The sequence below is a fragment of the Sceloporus undulatus genome, chromosome 1 (assembly GCF_019175285.1).
Source record: "Sceloporus undulatus isolate JIND9_A2432 ecotype Alabama chromosome 1, SceUnd_v1.1, whole genome shotgun sequence".
NCBI lineage: Eukaryota > Metazoa > Chordata > Lepidosauria > Squamata > Phrynosomatidae > Sceloporus > Sceloporus undulatus.
In genome coordinates, this window is record NC_056522.1 from 271,322,239 (window position 1) to 271,344,988 (window position 22,750).

Sequence of the window (22,750 nt, forward strand, 5' to 3'; positions counted from 1 at the left end):
GCAGGGCTATCTATCTATCTATCTATCTATCTATCTATCTATCTATCTATCTATCTATCTATCTATCTATCTATCCACACAGAGAGAGGGGGGTGTATTTAAAATAAAAAGTTGCATGTTTAATTTGGATTTTTAGAATTTAAATCAGATTTCATAATTTTCTTTAAATTAGTTTAAAAAGAGACCAGGGCAAAAAATATAATCCTGAAAACTAATAATACAACTTGTAATGGTAACAACAACAACAACAACAATAAATTGTATGAATTATGTTAACCGCATTTTATGGAGATGAGAGACAACCTGTTCAGGCCTATTCTGTAGGTGGTTTACACAATCTTCCCTTTTACCATCTAACTCTTTTGGCCTTATTTCTAAGTGCAAAAATAGAGATAGTCAGTGAATAGAAAATTTTGGGAGCAGGATAGAATGGCATCCATTATTATGAGCTAGAAACTGATCAGAGTAATTGCCTAATGTGTACATATCTTCTAATGAAAAGTGCATCTTTGGAAGTATATCAGTTATATTAAACAATAATCTGCATCTACTAAAAATGATTATTGAATTAGATCTTCACTAGTGATTTAAATGCTAATTTAAATCATTAAAACTGAACCTTTCAGAAAATCAAAACCATTCCTGTGCTAGAGGTCACAAAAATTGCTTTTTGGACTACAAGCCTCAGAATCTACCAGTCCACATGGTCAAAGTTTCCAAGCACTGCTCATTTTACAATCATTAATTAATATCTGTATATCTGTATATCTTGCCATCTTGTGCAGGAGGGGTTCCAATGTTTCACTCACACTGGACATGTGCACTCCAGGGTGTACTGAGCAAGGCTTTGGCTATATGATGTCTCCAAGGGAGCAGTCAGCTCGAGAATACCTCCAGGCAGCATCAAATGTTCTCACTGAGGAGGAATTGCACCAGAAAGCATTAGATTCTTTTGTACTCCAGACAGAATTTTTTGTGAGTATTTTGACCATTCCAATTTCAAAACAAAGCCTTACTACTATTTTTTATTGTGGCTTGGATTTCTGTGCATTGCGTAAATGCAAAACCATTTCTGGTAGTTCCTTCCTATGCATGAAATGTATTTTTCTGGCTAATGTGTCCCTGAGTAGGTCCTGCCCATTACAAACCCAAACACAGGGTAATAAAGGCACTTCTGATGGCACCCAAAACTCAACAACCAAGAAAATGGATGAAGAACCACCTTCCACCACATAAGTCTACCCACCTATTGGAATATTCTCTGGAAGCTCTCTTGTATGTCCCAACAACCCTGAAGATACTTCTGTCTGGGACTGGGGAGAGGAACCCTTGTGGGGCTGTTCCTAGGATCTGGAACTCCTTTCCAAGGGAAACTAGTCATTCTGCCTACTTAGTGATTTTCTAGAAGTTGGTAAAGACCATCTTTTTCAGAAGGGCATTAAGCAGATAATTTTGATTAAAAATATTTTTTGTCATGGCATGGGTTATGTTGTTAATTGGAAAGGGTATAAATTTTTCCAGATAAACAAATGATATGCTGAATAGGGCCACAGCTGCCTTAGATTATATAAAACTCTTTGTCCACATAGCCCAGTATTGCTTCAGAACAGGGGATCCTTTTGAGCTCAAGGGCTGAACGTTAAACCCCATGATTATGTTTAGATTGCCATTGGATTATACTTCCAATTTCCCTTGTCTGATAAACTTCTTAGTGAGACCACAAGAGAGCCATCTCAGTGGCTGCTCCCACACTCTGGAATGCCCTTCTACAGGAGGCTAGGCTGGCCCCCTCCCTGTTTTCCTTTTTCCGTCAAAGATGTTTTTATTCAAGCAGGCTTTTAATATATAATTGTGTCAAGGTGGCTTTTATACAGGGTGTGTGCTTTAGATATGGGAGCTTATCACACATGCATTTTCAGCCCGATTCGGGCATGGGACAAGTCAGGGCCGAAACGGGGGAGAACCAAGTTTATCACACACAAAATCGCTACTGCGCTGCCATCCATCCATCCCCCATCCCCCAGCCATGATTCTCCAAGCAATTTTGGTAGTACAGAAACTTTCCATACTACCAAAATCAGCTGGTAGAGCACACCTTGGGGACAGATGATGGTCAGGTGGTAGTGCAGCAGCAATTTTGTGTGCAATAAAACCCGTTTCCCCCCATTCCAGCCCGATCCTGCCCCTTGCCCAGATCAGGATGAAAAGCTAATGTAATAAGCTCCATGGTTTTAAACTTTTGTATGTTTTATATCATTTTACACTGTTTTAGTTGGATGATTTTAATTGTTTTCAAATTTTCATTGTAATTTTTAAAATATGATTTTATCTACAACCATGGGTTCTTTTTCTTGGAGAAAGGCAGTACAGGAAAGAAAGAAAGAAAGAAATCAACCAACTTGGGAAACATCCTAGGGTCCACATTAGAGCAATGAATGTAACAGAAACAAAGATAGAATAAGCAAGGTTAAAGCAAAATGGATAAGGCTAGATATAGGTCTTAACAATTATAACATTTTCCTGCCAAGCTTACAAAGTACAGCTCAAATACCAATATGTCTCCAGTAGCACATGACTTGACATTAAGTAGTGAGAGAAGGTAATTCACCTCTGCCTGAAAAACTAAAGGAGGAGGGTTTTTTTTTTAAACAAACAAGTAGGGCTTTAGAGTTTACAATTAGTGTCACTGTATGTGACCAAAACACAATAATATTCTTTTTTAAAGCAGAAGGTGGGAGCAGTGGACTTATTGCAGCAGATAGCAGCTGCTCAGGAGCAGGAGCCAGTCTTCCTCCCTGTACTTCCCATTGACTGTACTGGTGCATTGTAGCACACTGGAAGTGATGCCACGTCACTTCTAGTCACCATTTTTAGCAGGCTTTCAGCCAAAAACAAGCAGGTGGGGCTGTGGAAGTGAAATTGCCACATTTGCAAGTAGATGTCTAATGCTTAAGATTATTTCTGGGAGAAAAATGATCTAAAAATCAGCCTAGGATTTATTTATTTTATTTTTACTATTGAGGTTTTAGGGACTTTGGAGGGGGGACATGTGTTCTTTAGGCACCACTTTGCCCACCCATGCTTTGCAATATACACTTTGTAGTCACTTTGAACACACCCAATCCAAAGCAAAGCACCACCACAAAAAAAAAGGGGGGGAGGGAGATTTGATTTTGGAGGTTAAAATATGACCAGACATTTCCTATTTCTTTGAGTTTTTTTCATTGCTGCCGCTACTTTTCATTCAAGATATGATTGGAATAAAAATCTTCGAATGGTTTTGTAGGAATTCCCTTGGGATTTCATTGGGGACCTATTAATGGTTTCTGTTATGTATCCTTCGACAGGAAATTCCAATGAATTTTGTTGATCCAAAGGAATACGATATTCCTGGTTTGGTCCGAAAGAATCGCTACAAAACAATTCTCCCAAGTAAGCACCACATCTTTATTAAAACCATTCTTCAAACTGAGATTTCTTAGAGGGTTTTGAAATCATACTTATATGTTTCATGTTTTAATTTGTTTGTTGGATTTATATTCCAATTTTTCTCCACAAAATGCGATTCAGCCTGGACTCTTGCTTGAGAAATTGTACAAAAAGTTATCAGTATGAAATAGTCAGTTTCATATCCTTGTGTTCACTGAAGGTTTCAATAAAAGATGGTGGGCAAATCTTGTATAGAAACTTGATGTAGTACTCTCGCAAAACCATTCCCACTGAACTGTAATATTACCATGTTAACTGGGGGGCAGGGCTGTGAATTTCTTTAAAAGAACCATGTTTAAGTGAGTAAATTCAGACTAGAACCAGAACTGTGCCTAGTACTTTGAAAAGTATCATAAGAAATAAGAAAGATCCTTGCTCCAAGGAGCTTATTTGGAAAGTATGTATTTTGCAGGGGTGAATATGAAGGGTAAAGGTGGTATTATTATTATTATTATTATTATTATTATTATTATTATTATTAGTGTGTATTTATATAGTGCTTTAAATTTTGTACGGCATTTTACAGCATTATCAAAACAACATAAAACCTACCCATAGCATACAATCTAAAATCACAAAATATAAAACATAGTAAATAAACAATTTATCCCATTGAAATAGCAACACAACTACGAGAATATAGACAACCATTGATGTGTGCAGAAAATATTTTTGGTTACTAAGTCATGTTCATTTTATTAGTCCTTAAACCTAATCCCAAAGTAACAAAAAGGAATTCTGTATAGCCTAGACCTCTACCTGTTCCACACTTCAATAAATCAGTATGGTGTGTATAATGGAGAGGCCATGAGGTAGAACACCCAAGTCATGTTTATTAGGCATATGGCTTTAAAGACTTGATCTGTTTTACTGATATCACTTACCCAAAATCATTTTATTGTTGGACCATCATAATCTAGAACAGCAAATATTGGATTACAAAAACTGTCTGCGAAGCAGAGTGTGTTCCTTGCAGGCTTCAGGGCATTAAAATATTTAAGGTTGTCTAAATCAGATGTTCACTCTTTGCTTGTACCTCTATAGTTAATTACAGTTAGTGAGGAAAAAATTACAATAGTCTTTAAATCAGCTAATTTGTATTTCTGTCATAGGAAGTGACTCTTTCAAGTTTACACATTTGTTGTGGGTAGTTTTTTAAAGCAGAGATGTAGTTGGAAGAAATTGTTTGTTTTTTGTTTGTTTCCAGATTCAAAGGTACCATAAAATCATGGAGTTGGAAAATACCGCAAGGGTCATCCAGTCCAACCTTCTGCCACACAGGAATACACAATACCACCCTAACCAGATATTGAGAACTAGCATAGTGTAGTGTTTTGAGTGTTGAACTACAACTCTGCAGACCAGAGTTCAAATAACCACTCAGCCATGGAAACCCACTGGGTGACGTTGCACAAGTCATACTCTTTCAGCCTCAGATGAAAGAAAAGACAAATCTGAATAAGTCTTGCCAAGAAAATCCCATGATAGGGTCAATTTAGGGTCACCGTGGTCCAAAACACACTGCGGAAATAATCTAGTTAGAGACTGTTTTAACAGCCCTGGCTCAGTAGTAGGGAATATTGGGAATTGCAGTTTATTACGGCACCAGAGCACCCTGACAGAGAAGGCTAAACATCTCACAAAACTACATTGAGCCTAGCATTGAGCCAGGGCAGTTAAAGCGGTCTCAAACAGGATTATTTCTGCAGTGTGTTTTGGACCCATAAGTCAGAAATTACTAAATCAGGCATGCAACAAGAACTAGATGAAGATGGTTAATATTAGGGTGTCCAAATCTAGACTATGTTGCTTATTAACACCAAAAACTAGTGTGCCATTTTACCAAGCTTCTTTAGCTATCAGTTGTGTAGGGATCAGCAGGGGTTCCCCCCCCCAATGTGTCAGTGACCTGCACCATATTTTTTGCCAATTAGCTACAACTGCTTCTTTCTTTCCTAGAACCAGCAGCAAACAGATTGTGTGTGTGTGTGTGTGTGTGTGTGTGTGTGTGTGTGTGTTTAATGTAGGGTTGCCATAATTGTCCACTATTACCAGGGACAAAATGTAGGACAAATTCAAGACCAAACTGTAGGACAACTGCAGGACAAAACTCAGCTCAAAATGTAGGACATTTAAGGTCCTCAATTTTTCTTAAATATTATGATGTAAGTTAGTAACGTTAAGAAATTACATGATAGGTTATATGGAATTAGATAATTAAGGAAAGATATATCAACTGAAGGATGTATGTAATAGGTTTCAGGAAGTCAATTTTAATTTGTCTTATGTCTTGTAGTCTGTATGTCAACTGTTTGTAATTCAATATTATGTCTTCTGTTTTCTTTTCACTGTTTTTTTCTCTTTTATTTCTTTCCCTCTTTTCCTTTTTCCTCTATCTCTTTGATGTGCTGTAAATTTGTATTTTTATATATTGAATAAAATCTTAATAAATATATTAATAAAAAAAGAAGGAACTATCCCTTTCTGAAAAAGTGAAAAAAGTGAGAACTTAGTCTGTCCCAGGAGAACCTAAAAGCATCACCAACCCCCTCTTCTGTCTTCACTGTGGTGCTGCTTCTGATGTTTTTAAATGCTTGGGTGGGAAATTGGTGTGGCTCTTTTGTGCTTCCCACCAAGGAAGTAGAAGTGGCTGGTGCTCCTTTTAGCAGAGAAGAAGATGGTTCCTTTTTTATATATATAATTTAGTACTGTACTGCTCTTGCCTCTACATCCTTTTTGACACATGCACATTTTGTTAGCCCCATCTGTATCTGGTTGCCTCCCCTACATATCACACAAATATCATTTACCATAGTTCCTTCATATGCATCAAACCTTTAGGGTCATCTCAAACATTTATGCCTGCTGTAAATTTGTAAGCTCTTTGGCATTATTTTCCTTTGCTTCATCCTTTGCATCCTTTGTTACATGTTCCTAAGTTTTACTCTTGACTTGTCTATGGTCATATCAAAATCCTTAATTTTGGCCCCCAGACCTGTTCTTAACTTATACTGTGGGCCCTTGTTATCCACTGGGGTTTGATTCCAGGACCCTCCATGGATACCAAAATCCATGAATGCTCAAGTCCCATTAAATATAATTGGATAGTAAAATGGTGTCCCTTATATAAAATGGCAAAAATCAAGGTTTGACTATTGGAATTTGTATATTTTAAAAATATTTTCAAAACATGGATGCTTGAATCCGTGGATAAAAAATCCGTGGATATGGAGGGCTCACTGTACACAAAGTTGATTTATGCACTAGTGTATATGGTAAGTGGATTTGAAAAGGTATTAGATCAATCCATGAATAGCAGATCTCTCATAGCTCCTAGATGTAAAATCATAATGTAAACTTTTAGCACAGAGGCAGCATGCTGCTGAGTGTCAGGTTTTGTTTGTTTGTTTGTTTGTTTGTTTGTTTTTTACAATAGGCTTCCCTGAAATGGCTGAATGGCCCTTGTGGGGAGTAGAGCCAGAGACTAGATTGATTTAGGGTTTTAACCATGAAACTTACTCCTTAGTTGAAATCTCAGTTCCATGTTGATAATATCACAGAGCTTCTTATTAATGTTTTTTCTCTCCACTCCATTACTTTTCTGCTCTTCTGGACATCTGTACTGTTGAAAGAAGAGATAAATACTTATGTTCCCTTGCAACACAAAAGTCTTTATTATTTGTTTGTGTTTTTCAGATCCTCACAGCAGAGTGTGCCTTACCTCAGATGATCAAGATGATCCCCTGAGCTCTTACATCAATGCCAACTACATTAGGGTAAGAGCTAAGCAAGTTTTCTGAGCAGGCTCTTTGCTGGGCCTCTGTTATCTATGTATTATTATTATTATTATTATTATTATTAACCTTTATTTATAAAACGCTGTAAATTTACACATGTATAGTTGCAGAATTCCATAAATCACCATTATCTCCTTTCCAATACACATCTATGCACCAGCTCTTAAAATTCAGAGCCTTAAAAGACATTTTCAATTATTCTGAATATCAGACATTCAGCAAGTTCAGCAAGAGCCCAGAAGGTATAATGCCTAGAGATTTGAAGTCTTGCTGGGTCATGGAAAAAGGGGAACTTTTCCCATTTTTTCCTTCCACTTGCCCTCAGATGCCCTCTAAAAATGGAGGGTTCTGAATTTTTCCAGATTATTTTAATGGTCCTTCACAAGACTATAGATGAAGCACAGGAGAATCAATTTTGTCTTAACCATATGTTTTGCATAGCATAAATTCTTCCTATTACCATAGCAACCACTGCTGCCTTCTATGCACTGAAGTTGTGCCTTCTGTCCTTGACCTATGTGTATCTTGCTATATGGGTGAGAAAGAGAACATGTGCATTTATGTATTTTATTTATGAGTGAGAAAGTGAATATGCCCATTTAGTTCTGATATGCTATCAGTTTCTGGCAAAAGCTGGAGGACTGAGGTCTATGTATAATCCAGCACTAATCAACTTTTATTTCTTTATTGGCAGGGCTATAGCGGAGAAGAGAAGGTGTACATTGCTACTCAGGGACCCATAGTTAATACTGTTAGTGATTTCTGGAGGATGGTGTGGCAGGAATATTCTCCAATTATTGTCATGATTACCAATATAGAAGAGATGAATGAGGTAATTCTGAATCTCCATTGTTTATCCTGTTAGTAACTGGTGTTCCACAGTAGATGCCTGGCCCATGGGAGATAACTGGATAAAATATGGTTCCATTCATGGAGTCAGTGCACTTTGCAGCTAACTTTGGTAGTGAGTGTATTAGAAAGTCTTAGCAAGGAAAATGTCAGCCTATATGTAATTATTAAACTGTTTTATTAAACTTATTAAACTGTTGTGGGAATTAAACAATATTTCTAAATGCAATGCTTTTGTTGCACTAAGGATGTCTCATTGTCTTAGCACTTAATTTGGAGTTTAGGAGAGTGTAATTCCTAACCTGCTAGTATTCCAGCTGCAGAGTACAGCACTAGTGAGAACAAGGTTGTATAAGAACCCTGGTCAACTCTGATGTCCCCGCTCCATAAAGGTGCTAAAGAAACCATTTTCTCCACTCCCATTTTGTTTCTTAGTCAGCAGATGGGGATCAGTTGTCATCCCTTAGTGAACTGCTATCCAAATTGGTAAGCCATTGAACCAGTAGCATCAGTTGCCTAACCACAGCGACTTTCCAGGAAATAAGCAACATAAATATGATACTGGCCACTAGCACATGGGAGGAGAAAGCCTGCTGGTCCACCACAGCAGATTCCTCCACTTGAGCCATTGGCATTTTGAACTATGGTTTTTGAAGTGGCTCTTGTGAGAGTGCCTCGCAGAAGCATAGTTGCTGTACAGTGACTTGATTAATAATCCTAATGAGCCCTACAAATAATTTCTTATCCTACTAAGAGAATTTAATATCATGTGGTCAGCTATCTTTGTTCTTCCAGTCTATCCATCACAGCTTGTAACTGCAGGATTTCTTATATGTTACCAAGGAGACTAGAATGCTGCACACTCAGCAAGGCATGCCCCTGCACCTGCTTTCTCTGAAAGACATTTTTGGTTAGAAGTCATTCACAAAAGTCTAAAAGGTTCCACCAGTTTTTGTATTAACAAGAGAATCAGCTAAGCCTATTTTTTTTTATTGATACTACCCATTTCAAAAATTAAAATCTGCCATAGAATCAGGTACAAATATAGACTACAAACTCTCCTTCTCACTATCTCACTACACTGACATTCCTCCTTTTTTACCTTGCCTCAAATTAATATATTGTATGAATACCACAAAAATGTGCCAATGCAGACTGAAACCTTTGTTCTGCTGTGATGCTAGAAAAAGAGGCTTTATATTCCTGCTATATACATTAACTCTAATAATTCAAGGATTAATGGCTCAGTATACCCATACTCTTGTCAAGTCTAATCTGAACTGACAGACAGCCCACGGAAATGTGTGGGTGTTCTTACTTCATTTTCAGTTGCTCAGAGTCTGAGCTATAGTTAGCTACTAGCACATTTGACAGTTTTTTTCCAATAGATAGATGCTGTTGTAGCAAAAAGGGGCTGCTGGGGGAGCAAGGAGGCACAGAATTGTAAATATTTGACACTAGGACTGGTCATGACCCATTTTCCAGATTGTGTAAATCAATACTGCAACATTGATTTGAAGAGGCAACAAAGATTGTGCCTAAGGAAAATTGGGACATTCCAAGTGTCATCTTTTCAGCTGAATTTTGTTTAACCTCTGTTCCTTTAATGTATGGTGGAGGCCCAGATTTTGACATACACACACACTATGGAACACAAAGTGATTTACAACACAGAGCTGTTGAAGAATCATGCAGGGGCCATCATACTGTCAGTTTGTCTGCCTATGCTTGTAAATGTCACTTGAAGTGGACCACAGGGAGGGAGAAACTGAGGTGATCTTCATAGTTCATGAGGGGTAACTTAGTAAAGTCTATGGATGGTGGAAAACATGCTATAGGTGAGTCCATTCTTGTGGTCAATGTAATGTAAAGAATGATGCTGTTCTCTTGGTATCAAGGACAGAAAACATTAGGTCACGTTCCCCTTAAAAATGACCTAGAAATAACCTGCAAGTTTATATTTCTAAATTGCTTCTTCTGAGCAAATCTTGCCAAGAAAACCCAATGACAGGGTCGCCTTAAGATCACAATAAGTCAGAGAATGATTTGAAGGCACACAACAACAAAACCAAAAACGAACAGTCATTAAGAGGCTGTTCTGGACTCTTGAGTGCCACACGTAGAAAGCCTGTTTCTTCTAAAAGACCCCGTGTGGTTTAGTGGTCTCTTTGTTGGACTCTGGTACACCAGAGTTCAAATCTCTGCTCAGCCATGGAAACTTACTGAGTGACCTTAGATAAACCACACTCTCTAAACCTCAGAGGGAGGGAATGGCAAACATCCTCTGAATAAATCTTATTTTAAAAAACTTATTGTAGGGATGTCATATGTTGGAGTTGACTTGAAGGCACATAACAATTTTCTCCTCGTACTCATCCACGCAACCACCAGTGGCAGAAAGACCTGGAGAAAAACCTTAAGAGTTTGGTAGGTTCTAGGATCAGCTCATACTTCTCTGGATGTTTAGAACTTTTAAGCCTTATCATGGGGGGAAAGTATGTTAGACAAAAGGTGTGCTTTTTACTGTCTCCCTTTGGAAGGAGAACGGAAGTGACATGACAACATGTGGAAAGAAAAGGAGAAAGCCACTACTCTTCTGATTAGTTTCAGCTTACTTTTCTCATGTGATAATACTAAGAACTAAATCTTAAAACTAACTGGTAACCAAAGTTACTGGTAAAGTTAACATCGTAGCATTTCCGTTCTCCTTCCCAAGGGAAACAGTCATAAAAGTGTGCCTTTACTGGAAATGATCAGTGTAGTAACGGTCTCTAGGAACATGGAAGTGTATAGGGAAGGGGGAAATGTGGCCTTTGTTGGACGCCAACTCCCCTCATTCCCTGTTAGCATTGTCAGTGGTTTCTTCACAGTTTCACCACCCCCGAAGTAGAGCACAAATGACTGAAAACATATCCAGTTTCTTCAAGAAAGCACACAGCTGTGTCATAAGCCAAATATATTCTTGACCATCACTGCCACCTAAGCATGAGGAGTAAATCAAAATCCAGGAGTAAAATCAAGTTGCAAGCATGTATTTTAAGTGAAGCACAGCTCTCTCCAGAAAAGTCAGACATCTTGTCTTAGATCCCTGACCCAACAGTGCTACAGTCTTGTCTCCAGTTTGTTTTTCCATTATCCTACCCCAAACTTTTACTGGTTCAGAACCAATGTCACCCTGATTCTATCTGCTTCTTGTTTCTCTTAATTCCAGAGTAGGGCAAATACTATTGAATTGGAGTGTCCATCAGCCCTCGCCAGCATATGGTGAGAGATATCAAGAATTAAAGACCAGTGACATCCGGAGAGCATTGTGTTCTCCATCCTTACTTCATTTCAATGCTGCAAACTCTGTTTACTGTTATAGGCATTGCACCCCTAATAAGAATTCTTCCCCCCATCCCATGAAATTTTCCTTCAGGACTCAAATTTCTAACAGGGCAATAACCTAAAAAACTGCTGAGCATTTAGAGAGCTTAGGAATCCCAAGAATAGGGGCAGTCAGAGTTACTATGAGAAAAAGAATACAGCAAATAGAAAAGTTAAAGGTGTGGATTTATTTATTTATTTATTTATTTATTTTCCATCTTTCTTCCAAAAATGGGATCCAAGGTGGCTACATTGCTCAGTGTCTCACTCCCAGGAATGCTAGAAATTTGGGGACTGAAGGAAAATTTCATGGGACAGAAATAATTCTTATTTGCTACCCCACACCATAGCTAGGTCCCTGAGCATTGCCTTGGTGCCAGGTTGAGATTGTGAGAGGGCCTCCTATGCACTGAAGAGAGTTGCACTGAAAGGACAATTCCTCATGTGTAATTTCTTCAGTCATTGCAATATGAGTATGGAGAAAACCTACATTGTGTAGAATTTTCCCTTCTGTGCCAGAAGCCCTTTCTGGAGCCAAGAGACAGATTTTCAAAAGCAGTTTTTGGTATACTGCAAAAGACTGCACCAAGGAGTTTTCAAAGCCAATAATTCTGGTGCAGACTGTACAAGTCCTTAGGCACAGTGAAAATCAGCTTTTGAGACTTGTTCTTATTCTAGTACTGTACATAACTTACTGTATATACTCATGTATAAGTCTAGAAATTTAGGCAGGTTACAAACCGCCACTTACGACGCGCTCCATGCGTGCTAGGGTTAGGAAGGGGCATGTTAGGGTTAGGAAGAGTCGCCCCTTCCTAACCAGCCCCGGCCCCAACACGCGCGGAGCACGTCGTAAATGGTGGTGCCCATCCACATGGGCGCCGCCATTTTGATGTCTTGGATGCATAGCATCCAGACGTGTCGCGGCGGAAGTGACACCGCAAGGGCACGCTTCACCCCTCGCAGCGCCACTTCTGCGTTTTGAAAAGGAGCGCCATTTCCGCGCTCCTTTTTCGCTGCGCCGGGAAGCCTCGCGGTCTGGCCACTGGGGCTTCCCTCCACAGCAAATGGCAGCGGCGGGAGAACGGCCGCTTGAGGGCGGTCTGTAACCCACCTAAGGTTTAAAAATTGACCCCAAAAAACCTGAGTCGGCTTATCCATGGGTCAATGTAACTACTGTACTTTAAATCTTGTGTATGTGTATAAAAAAACATCCCCTGGTGAAAGGTTTAATTTGCCCTGGAAGCACTGACCTCCTTCTACTCTCTCATCCATCTAGCCTTTACAGATAGTTATGTATGCTGGAATTGTGTAAGGTTCCTTCATCCTTTACATCCTGTATTGCATGCCCCTAAGTTTTACCCTCAACTTATCCAAGGGTCATATCAAAATTCATAATTTTGGCCTCAAAACCTGCCCTCGACTTGTACATGCTGTTGACTTATAGTCGAATATATATGGTAGCTGTTTTCCAGAAACAACCTGTATCCATTACTCACTTAAGTATGTGCTTTGCTTAGTTTTAGGACAGCAATGTCAGTTTTGCCAGGTATCTGCAATTATATATATGGTTTTTGTTTTGCTCAGAAATGTACTGAATATTGGCCAGAGGAACAGGTTACCTATGAAGGAATTGAAATCACAGTTAACCAAGTCATACAAGCAGATGATTACCGGTTAAGGCTTATTACCCTCAAGGTAAGATCACTCAGATGGTATGTGGAACGGCATGAAAAATCTTATTCAGGGTTGTTCTTGGACAGTCAAGTTGCTCTTTTATCCATTCTATATGGCACAGCTGGAACAATGATGTTTTATGACTACATTGATAATGCCTCTGTCTAGTTTCCTATCAGGTAAACAATATAGTAATATAAGCAGTCAGGCATTTTTTATGGCATATGCACAATTGGAAGACTTTTCAGCCATTTGTAAAATGAATGTGCTTGCTCACTGGACGTGCCCTGTGAGTCATTCCCCATAAGTGCTTACTGGTCATTTGTTACAATGTGTTTTCTCAATAATTTTTTTTTAAATTTCTTTGGCCAGGCCTTAAAAGTCATTCTAAATACATCAGTTTTTGGATCATAGTGCATAGTGGCATTTGCATCATGCCATCCCAGTGTCTACAATATCCCCATGCTCTTTGGGGTGGGACATACCACCTCATCTGTGCTTCAGTTTCATACTTATATCTGCCACAAATGGGTGATTCTGCTGAGCCTATTAAGCTGATTATTGATGTGGCACAGCAACCAACACACAGAAGATAACAGAGCTGTTATATTAGAGGAAAACACATGAGTGCTAGAGTAACATCAAATACATTCATGTTAAAGTTGTTTTTCCATAAACATGTTCACTAAAGTGTCCTTTCTTGATGCACTGATTAAGATAAATAGTATTGCTTCTTTTAAGCCAAAGTTGATCAACTGTTCCAAAAAGATAACTCAGTGGTTTTACTTTACATCTTTGACTAAAACTGATTCTCTAAAGAAGAAATCTGTTACTGTATCCCTTCTTAGTGCTGTAGTTATCACTTCTGTTGTGCAGAAACAGAACATTTCAGTGCTTAGGCTTATTAGAAGCTTTGTGCGATATTTTTAAAAGAATGGGTCTGAAGATAGAGGGAGAAGGTGAAAGTAAGATTTTTTCCTTTTTCTTTCCCATTTCAAACATCCCAGTAAGGATCTATCTCTGATTCAGAAGCTTAGTTCAGAAAGCCCATTGCAATATCAGAACTGGCACAAACCCTTAACCTTTGTTTCTTTCTACAATTACCCAGTGTCTAGTAAGCCATTTATCAATAGAGATTTGAAATTATTTGCAAGAAAACTCTTAAAAATAATGATGACTTGTATTATACAGTTGAGAGGTTGAAGTTATAGTTTCTGTAACTCAGTTCCCACATGGTATAACTCCTTAAAAAATAAAAATAAAGTCAGAGTAGTTCTTGATTATTTAATCTGAAAGCTAGTATGTTACATAAATATAAGTGTTAAATCTTTTATCAGATTCTTCAGTAGAAGCAACTATTGAGCACAGTGTTAAATTTCCCAGTCAGAGATTGAAAAAAATGGGCCAAAGCAAATATTCCAGTGACATAGAGCTCTAATCAGGTGCAAGACTAGGTATCCATTAAGGGAAGCAAGCAGAAATAATCATCTTGCCTGAAAACTGAGCAACATATTTGTTGATTAAGGAGGGATTTCTTTTTAAAAATTCAGCCTTCTGCTTTCACAGAGGGTGGCATGTGGTATATGCAATTAGAAATCACTATCTGTCTATCAGGATATAAATACAATTTCTGTTCATCTGTGTAGCCAATATTGTTAAGAATACAGTTTTATCTCGAACACAACTTTTCAGTTAGCCAAAGACCTGCTTGAAGATGACAGTGTTTAAAAAGGCTGCTATGAATGTGTAGTAATGTGAACTAGGCTTTTGATTTTTTAAAAGAGCAACTTTTAAAATCCTGATTATAATGGGGAGAGACATGACTTCTCACGGAAAAGTGTGGGGAAATTAGAATTTTTCTCTCCAGCCATGATGTCCCTGGCCTTTCAGTAAGGCTTTTAAAATGTAATTGGTTTCTCTTTCACACTGCAGAATTATACCACTTTGATATCACATTATCTATCATGGCACCATCCTAGGGAACCCTGGGATTTGTAGTTCCTTGTTATTTAGAAGTCTCAATCAAAGAGCTCCTCTGGTGCCTCTGACCAAACTGTAGACCCCAAGATTCCATAGGATGGAAACAAGGCAGTTAAAGTGGTATCTAAATGTTGTAACTGTGTGGTACGAAATCTTAGTTGCAGTGGAGGGATGTAGTGGAGGAGTGTATGTGAGCAGGAAAAAAGAGAGGGGGGGGATTTGGTCTGAGTAATCATGGCAATACTCCACCACCATCACTTTACCATGCTTTCCTGAAAGCAATTCATCCCTCAGTTTGAAAAGGGTTTCCCAACAGTTTATAATCCCACTGCAACAGACAGGCTTCACAGTAAGGCTATTTATTTATTTATTGCCTGCGTTTATCTTAATGTGGGACCCAAAGTGGCTTACCATATAAGTTAAAATAAAATAGCTAAAACAATTAGAAACACATTCATCATATATTTTAAATTTAAAAATACATGTTCATTGAACATCCTTCTGCCCCACCCAGTTAAAAGTTGAAGTCCTGTTTAAATAAGAACATCTTTGTCTGCCAGCAAAAAAGAGAGTGGGGAACCAGGCCTCCCTTGGGAAGGAGTTCCATAGCCTTTATTCCTTTTATTCACTTGGCTAATCCTTCTCAGGCTGCACAAATTTGCCAACTATTTGGAGCTGCTTGAGCTTCCTCAGCACATAACGACACTAGAAGTCTCACTTTTGGGACATACCTTTTGCAACAACTTAAAGAAGACCAGAGTACTGAGCTAGGATTGCCTTACAAGACCCATCTTTAGAAGGGACATTCTAAATATCAGAGCTGAATTCAATTGAATGGCTCTCCATTGCCTCTCTCTAAATGTTTTAACAGAAAGATGAAGAAATAAGAAATCTGAAGCACTACTGGTATACATCTTGGCCAGATCAGAAGACGCCAGATCAAGCACCTCCCCTGTTGCAACTGGTTCAAGAAGTGGAGGAGGCCATACAGTGCACAGAAGCAAGGAGTGGTCCTATCATAGTTCACTGCAGGTAGATTTATTTTATACATCTTTGAAACACCAGAGGAGAAAGAAAAATGGATGTTTAGATAGTTGCCAGTCTCCACTAACATTCCTTTCAAGGAGCCTTCCTTCACTGTTAACAAAGGAGTCGTTCCCACTGCAATTTGAAGCAAACCGTGATACGGGTTATATGACCCTTGTTCCCACTTGAAACTGCTTCTGATCCTCATTGGATCGATTTCAGTTGGAATAAAGCGGGGCAAGCACAAAAAGCCCAGGGTTTCTTGATAGTACTTTTTTGCGATTCTTTTCAGAAGAATCAGTTTTGACGTGTGTCCAATAAGTGGGAAAGCCAGACCACAATCTATTCTTACTGAGGGGAGGGACAAATGGCAATGGGTCATCCACAGACTGGCATCACCTCCCTCCTTCTCCCCGCAGCCTGCTTTAGGGTGGGAGTGAGGGAGGAGAGGAGCCAGGGTGAGACTTCTGGAGGAGTGGGTGAGCGGCTGCCTCAGAAGAATCAGGGCTGGGGGTCTCTTCCTGGCTCCTCTCCTCCCTCCCTCCCTCCCTCCCTCCCTCCCTCCCTCCCTGAAACAGGCTTTCGGGAGAAGGAGGGAGGCAGTGCCAGCCAGCGGAGGACCCATGATGGCAACGATGGGAAGAAGAAGAGGAGGAGGAAAAGATGGAGCCATCTTTTTCTCCATGCAGCCCGATCCTTGGCCAACCTTAAAGTTCCCTGCAGGGGGCTCTGGCCACATTCCTCCTAAAGGCAAAGGATATCCTCAAGGCAAAGCAGGACAAGGCACCGCGAAAGGGAGGACCATCAAGGAGTAGGATAAGGCATGGGGAGTACCTTCAAGAGGCAAGGGAGGACACCAGCCAAGAAAAACAGCCAACGCCTTTGAGTGCTCTGGCCAGGCTCCCCAGTGAGGCTGAAGAGGGTGGGGTGGGGCTGGGGGCCTGGAGGGGCCAGGGGCCTGGCATGAGGAGGAGGAAGAGGAAGAGAGGAAGAAGGAGACAGGAAGAGGGCAAGGCAAGGCCAGGGAACAGAGAAAAGTGAGGGACACATTTATATATATACACACACACTAATTGCAAAATCAATAGATTGGTAAAGTAACTGCTTCCAAGTAGTTGCTTTACCAATCTATTGATTTTGCAATTAGTTTTATATTTAAAAAAAATAAACCAAAAAGGCAGCACTCTGTGTGTGTGTGTGTGTGTTACATCTCTGTTACGTCTTATGATTGACACATGAGCTGCGCAAATGTGGATGACAATCGTGCCAAACTAACATGAATTCGCTGCCAGATTAAAAAGCTCCACTCTATAGTGAGAACTGGGGGCTTTTGGAACTGATTACCAACTTGCAGCGTAACCGGATCAGGAAGCGGATTATAATGTAAGTTGGAATGAGCCCAAAGAGTACATATATGTTTTTGCATAAGATCCCGCACTGTCTGTTGTACTATGTTTTTAAATATTTTATACATCAGGGTGGACAACATTTGCAGGTATAGAACCCAGTTTTCTGCCTTGTAGATCTTCCAGAGGCTACATAGATTGCCAAGAATATTCTCTCAAACAGAAAAAAATCAAAACTAGATGTGACTAGATGTCCACTTCCAGTTTAAAAAATGGGGATTTTAAAATATGAAACAGTGCACAAAAGTGCTGGGGCCCATTCACATCACACAGTTATGATTACACTTTAATTGTCATGGCAACATCCTATGGAATCTTTGGATTGGCAGTTCAGGAAGGGCCATTTATAATTCTCAGCCAGAGAGCTCCTCTAGTGCCTCATCAAACTACTTATCCTAGGCTTTCATAGCAAGGAGCCATGACAGTTGAAATGGAATCACAGTGCTGTTTCTGTAGTGTGAATGGCCCCTGGTGACTCTCAGGAGAGACAGTTAATCCTATTCTGCCATTAAATGGGTGGTTACAAGGGGCATCAGTGGGGGAAAACCAGCCTTGGGAGATCCATTTTGACCACCCCTGTTGGCTTTTGAAGGCGTCTGGTGCTTCAGTGTCTGAGTGGAAGTTCATGGGGAAGCATGATATGGCAACTCTGTACCATTTGCACATGGGCTCTCCTGATATTTGAGTACAACCAGATTGCTGTCTGTTGTGCAAAAGGAATGGGGAACCAGGGTAAGTTTCTTAATAAGACATGCAGTGTGGAAAGCACTCATTTTTAATGTTCATAATAGGCCCACTTTGTATTTTTATTGGGCCAACAAACAGTGATCCAATTTCCAAGGAGAAGCTGCGGCCATTTCATCCATATATGAATATGTCTTGCAACTTGCTTTCTCCTTTTGCAAATTGGGCTGCCATATATATTATCTCAATGCTAATGTTATATTAGATATGAATCTACTTCTCAACTCTGTAATCAGGATCACTGTCTAGTAAATGTATGAATTGGGACACAGTCCCTAGGAAAATATTTATATTGGGTGAATAGGTTTTTCTCCATTCTTGAATATAAAAATAAAGCCTCCAAAAAGCCTCCTTGAAAATTCCTGCTTGGATCACTAACAACTTTTATCACAGTGAAGTTTTGACCAAAAGTTCCCTGGAGATGTGACTTCCAACACTATAAAATGGTAGAAACCGTATTTTTAGAAATTGCTTCATGTTGATGGTTTAAATTAGTTTTATTTGTCCATGGCACGGTGTCCATTAAGAAAAACATTATTAATATAATAATACCTTCTAAAGCAAATGGATGGCGATCAGAGTGCAAAGAAAGAAATGAAAGGTAATTTTTAAAAAAACTGAAAAGTTAATGCTGATAATTAATTCGTGTTGAAGACCATGCAGATTGACAGTAGCAAGTAAGACAAATGATCCCCTCAGCAGATCACTGCCAGCAACTTTAGAAATCTGTACTGAATCTTTTGGACTGCTACTATGAAGACGGTAACGTTGACAGTAACAGATTTAGTATGATCTGCCACCAAGGCACAAATAATATCCAACAGTGTTCAAACAGCAATTTCTCTCAAACGTTCTCCTCAGAAGGATGCCTTGGGATCATTGAATAGTGATATTTTAATATTTATGATTATAGTAAGAACAGTCCAACATACAAAAAGAAGGAACAGGAAATCACAGGCATGAGCTATCAGTCATAACCAAATATGAGTCCAAGTGTGCTCTTAGAAAATCAGTTCAACTACATAAAGAGCCAATAAATATAGCTTTGGAGAAGTGCTGTCTAAGGGTTGTGAATATCTACATGCATGTAATACTGTATAAAAAGTGAGCAAAACTGGCTTTTAAATTGATGCAGAAAGGTCCCTTTCTTTTTCCTCATGCCACTGGACTTTGGTAGGCTGGAAGGAAAACCTCCATTTTCAAGCAGAGGCCATTTTGGGTAAGACTACATAAAGAGATCACAGTTGATATGCATATGTTCATGTCATTACCCAAGACCAAGGGATTTTAAAACCTGATGTCCTTTACACAAGGCGCCAGTGGGCTGATAGGAGAAAGAGAAAGATACAGTGTGATTCTTTCTGATGCACTTTTCAATAAACATAAAACTAGAAATGAGAATGTAATGTGCTGCATGAATACTTAAGTAGTATAGCATGCAAGATTTATCACAATGATTTCAAAATGTATTTGTCTGGTATAGCACAACCAGTTTTTTAAAACATGTTGTTCAGTCCTGAATTCTATATTTCACCTTATCATCACAGTGTCACTTTAAATCTACATTAACAGAATACTGTTTATCCAGATTCTTGAATGTCCAAACACTTTGTATAATTCCCCTGTTTCTCTCTCCCAGTGTCTCCATTCCAGCCAATGTTCTGAAGCCTTTACTTGAGCCATTATACTTTATATTGTAGCCTTTTTATTTTATACATGAGGAAAATATTCCTGGAGAATGCACATAGGAATTGTCCTTAAAATAATTATCCCATTGTACAGCATGCAATAAATTTGTCTATTTTGTTTTTCATTTTTCATTAAAAAGTTTATTAAAACTCGTAATTTTACTAACACTGATCAACCATCAAATCTTAAAAACAAACAAAGAAGAATGTTTATATGTAGTGTTACTGGCTGATGGCTTTTTGAAAAGAATAATCAAATCATGTATTCTTTAAACATCCTTAGATTTGGGTGAAATGACTGCACACAGATAACACTTATTTCTCCTGTGGGAACAGCCACTGGCAAAAGACAAATAAATAAAAATGAAGTGATGATGAATGGAAACTCATCCAAGAAGCTATCAGCAGGGTTCGATACCTGCAGAATGAGCACAGCTCTTGAACCAAGGAGTAATTGTTATTCCGTGTTTCTGTTATTCAAAGTGACATGTTGACATATCAGACCTGACAGAAGCCAGATGGCTCACCTAACATCTGTCTGGCACTACACCCTGTAACATTTTCCTCCAATCTAAGAGCTAATCTTTTGCTGAAAAATAATATCGGGCTGCTGCTTAGAACACTTTATCCATATTATTTCTTGGTTTTTGACATAAATGAGGACTGCATATTCTGGACAGGAAAAACCACTTTATTCAACTGCCTTTCAAATTACCATACTGTCCACAGAGTCAGTATATGGGGTGCATAGAGGTATATCAACTGAATAACAATGCTACTGTGGAGAATCATTGGGCCCATTCCCACTACAGTTTGCTGTGAAGCACGATGTGGGCTATATGATCCTCATTCCCATGTGACCGCACTTCCGATCCTCCTTTGATCGATTAGAAGAGGAAAGGTCCAGGGCAAACTCAGTCCGCAGTTTTCTGACACTAGTTTGGGAAATAGGGTCCGTTCATGAGCTTTGCAAGAGGTCGGGGGAGGACTGGCTGAAGGGCTCCAATGGGAATGACATGCATCCCAAAGGAAAAAATCGCTTCCAAACAGGCCCCCTTTTCGTAGTGGGAATGAGGGGCCTTTTGGATCGTGATTATCATGATATGCAAGAACTTTCTGACTAAGGGAGTTTCCCAGCCTGTTGGGATGACTAAGAGATCTGTTATCACTTTCATCAACTCACACTTCTGCTGGCTCCTTAAAATATACATGGCTGGACTAAAAAGCAGCAATGACACTTCATGGTTTTTGAGTCTACCTAGAAGAAATTGTTTTCTTTGGCATACATCTGCATCTGAGAGTATAAACAAGACAGCCCATATCATAGGGTTGATATTTGACTGGAAACTTAATCCTGAGCCAGTGGGCTAACCCTGCTTTGCATATTTTTGCTACATAAATATATAGAAGTGCATTTCCCCCTCTTTCAGAATGTCAGGTTTTGTTGGCTCTGTACCTTTGACAAGTGTTTGTTTGAATTATTAAAGGAACATTGCTGCACTTTCTGGAAATCCTTTCCCACTCACTCTCTATTATTCTCTCTGGTCAGTGCAGGGATTGGGAGGACTGGTTGTTTCATTGCTACCAGCATTTGCTGCAAACAGTGGAAAAATGAAGGTGTGGTTGACATACTCAGAACAACTTGCCAACTACGACTAGACAGGTAAGAGAACCTTTTTCTATAAGACAACACCACCTGCAACTCTGGTGACCCAGAGGCAATAAGCTTTTCCTTCTTTTTTGTCTACAAAGAGTTTTGGACTCCACATGAAAGATGTGAGTTACTATGATACAAATAATTTATATGGAGAATTTTAGGGAATGGTTGGATGCTAAATGCACAAAAAGAAGGCTTCCTTGTTAGCTTTTAAGACAAGTACCCTTGGCTTTTGAAGTTACATTCTTAACTAATTTTATTTTACTTTTTAAATTTTATTTTACTTTGTTGCTTTTATTCTATTTGCTATTGCTAATTAATGGTAATAAACATCAGATCTATTAGAATGAGAAACTAGAATATTTGCTTGGAAACTTCTGGAAAAATTAACATAAGAGCAAAACGACAGACCTTTACAGAATTTATTGATTCGGTTAAGACCAGAATTTTTAAAATATTGTATTATATTTTCCGCTTAATGAACTCACAAATGGTAGATAATTTCATAATTTCAATAATGCTGATTTGTAGGGCTAAATCATGGATTCATTTGTGTTATGTGCCAGAGGATGCAGTAGAGTGTCCTTAGTTTAGCTCATGGTTACTTTGTGGTACATGGGCAGGGCCAGGGAAGCAGAATGTATAACTATAATTTTAATTATGGTTATCTAAGGATATCTCCAAAAATACACTTGTGTGGATGTTTGTAATCATTAACTACCCTCAAATTGACCTCAGCTCATGGCAACCCTGTGGATGAGACATCCCCAAGACTGTGAAGGCTTTCACAGCCAACATCCATAGTTTTTTGTGGGCTTTTTGGGCTATCTGGCCATGTTCTGGAAGTATTTATTCCTGACATTTTGCCTGCATCTGTGGCTGGTATCTTCAGAGAATGGTGGCATGGAGATGTGTGGGGTATATATACTGTGTGACCCTTGGTTAAGAGGAAGTGATTTATATGTCCAAGACTCCCTGACTTCCACTGCTCTGAGTCTAGCTATCTGGCATGGCTTCTTCCTCTCTTTCTGCTACCCCCAATCTTTCCCAATAATGAGTCATGATGCGGCC

At 39.1% G+C, this 22,750-nt stretch overlaps 1 protein-coding gene across 6 annotated transcripts in view; it reads left to right on the top strand.

The window, feature by feature from the left end:
• Positions 1-22,750, top strand: part of PTPN5 (protein tyrosine phosphatase non-receptor type 5) — a 120,543-nt gene that overhangs the window by 93,175 nt on the left and 4,618 nt on the right. For 4 of the 6 annotated variants that reach the window (XM_042445641.1, XM_042445635.1, XM_042445639.1 and 1 more), the window contains 8 exons: positions 786-975; positions 3,348-3,432; positions 7,186-7,265; positions 7,981-8,118; positions 13,089-13,199; positions 16,030-16,190; positions 19,512-19,553; positions 21,572-21,685. In XM_042445641.1, coding sequence (XP_042301575.1) covers positions 786-975; positions 3,348-3,432; positions 7,186-7,265; positions 7,981-8,118; positions 13,089-13,199; positions 16,030-16,190; positions 19,512-19,553; positions 21,572-21,685 — 921 coding nt within the window. Of the gene's footprint in view, positions 1-785; positions 976-3,347; positions 3,433-7,185; positions 7,266-7,980; positions 8,119-13,088; positions 13,200-16,029; positions 16,191-18,182; positions 18,323-19,511; positions 19,554-21,571; positions 21,686-22,750 lie in introns of all 6 variants that reach the window. The other 2 variants (XM_042445637.1, XM_042445638.1) reach the window with 2 other exon arrangements.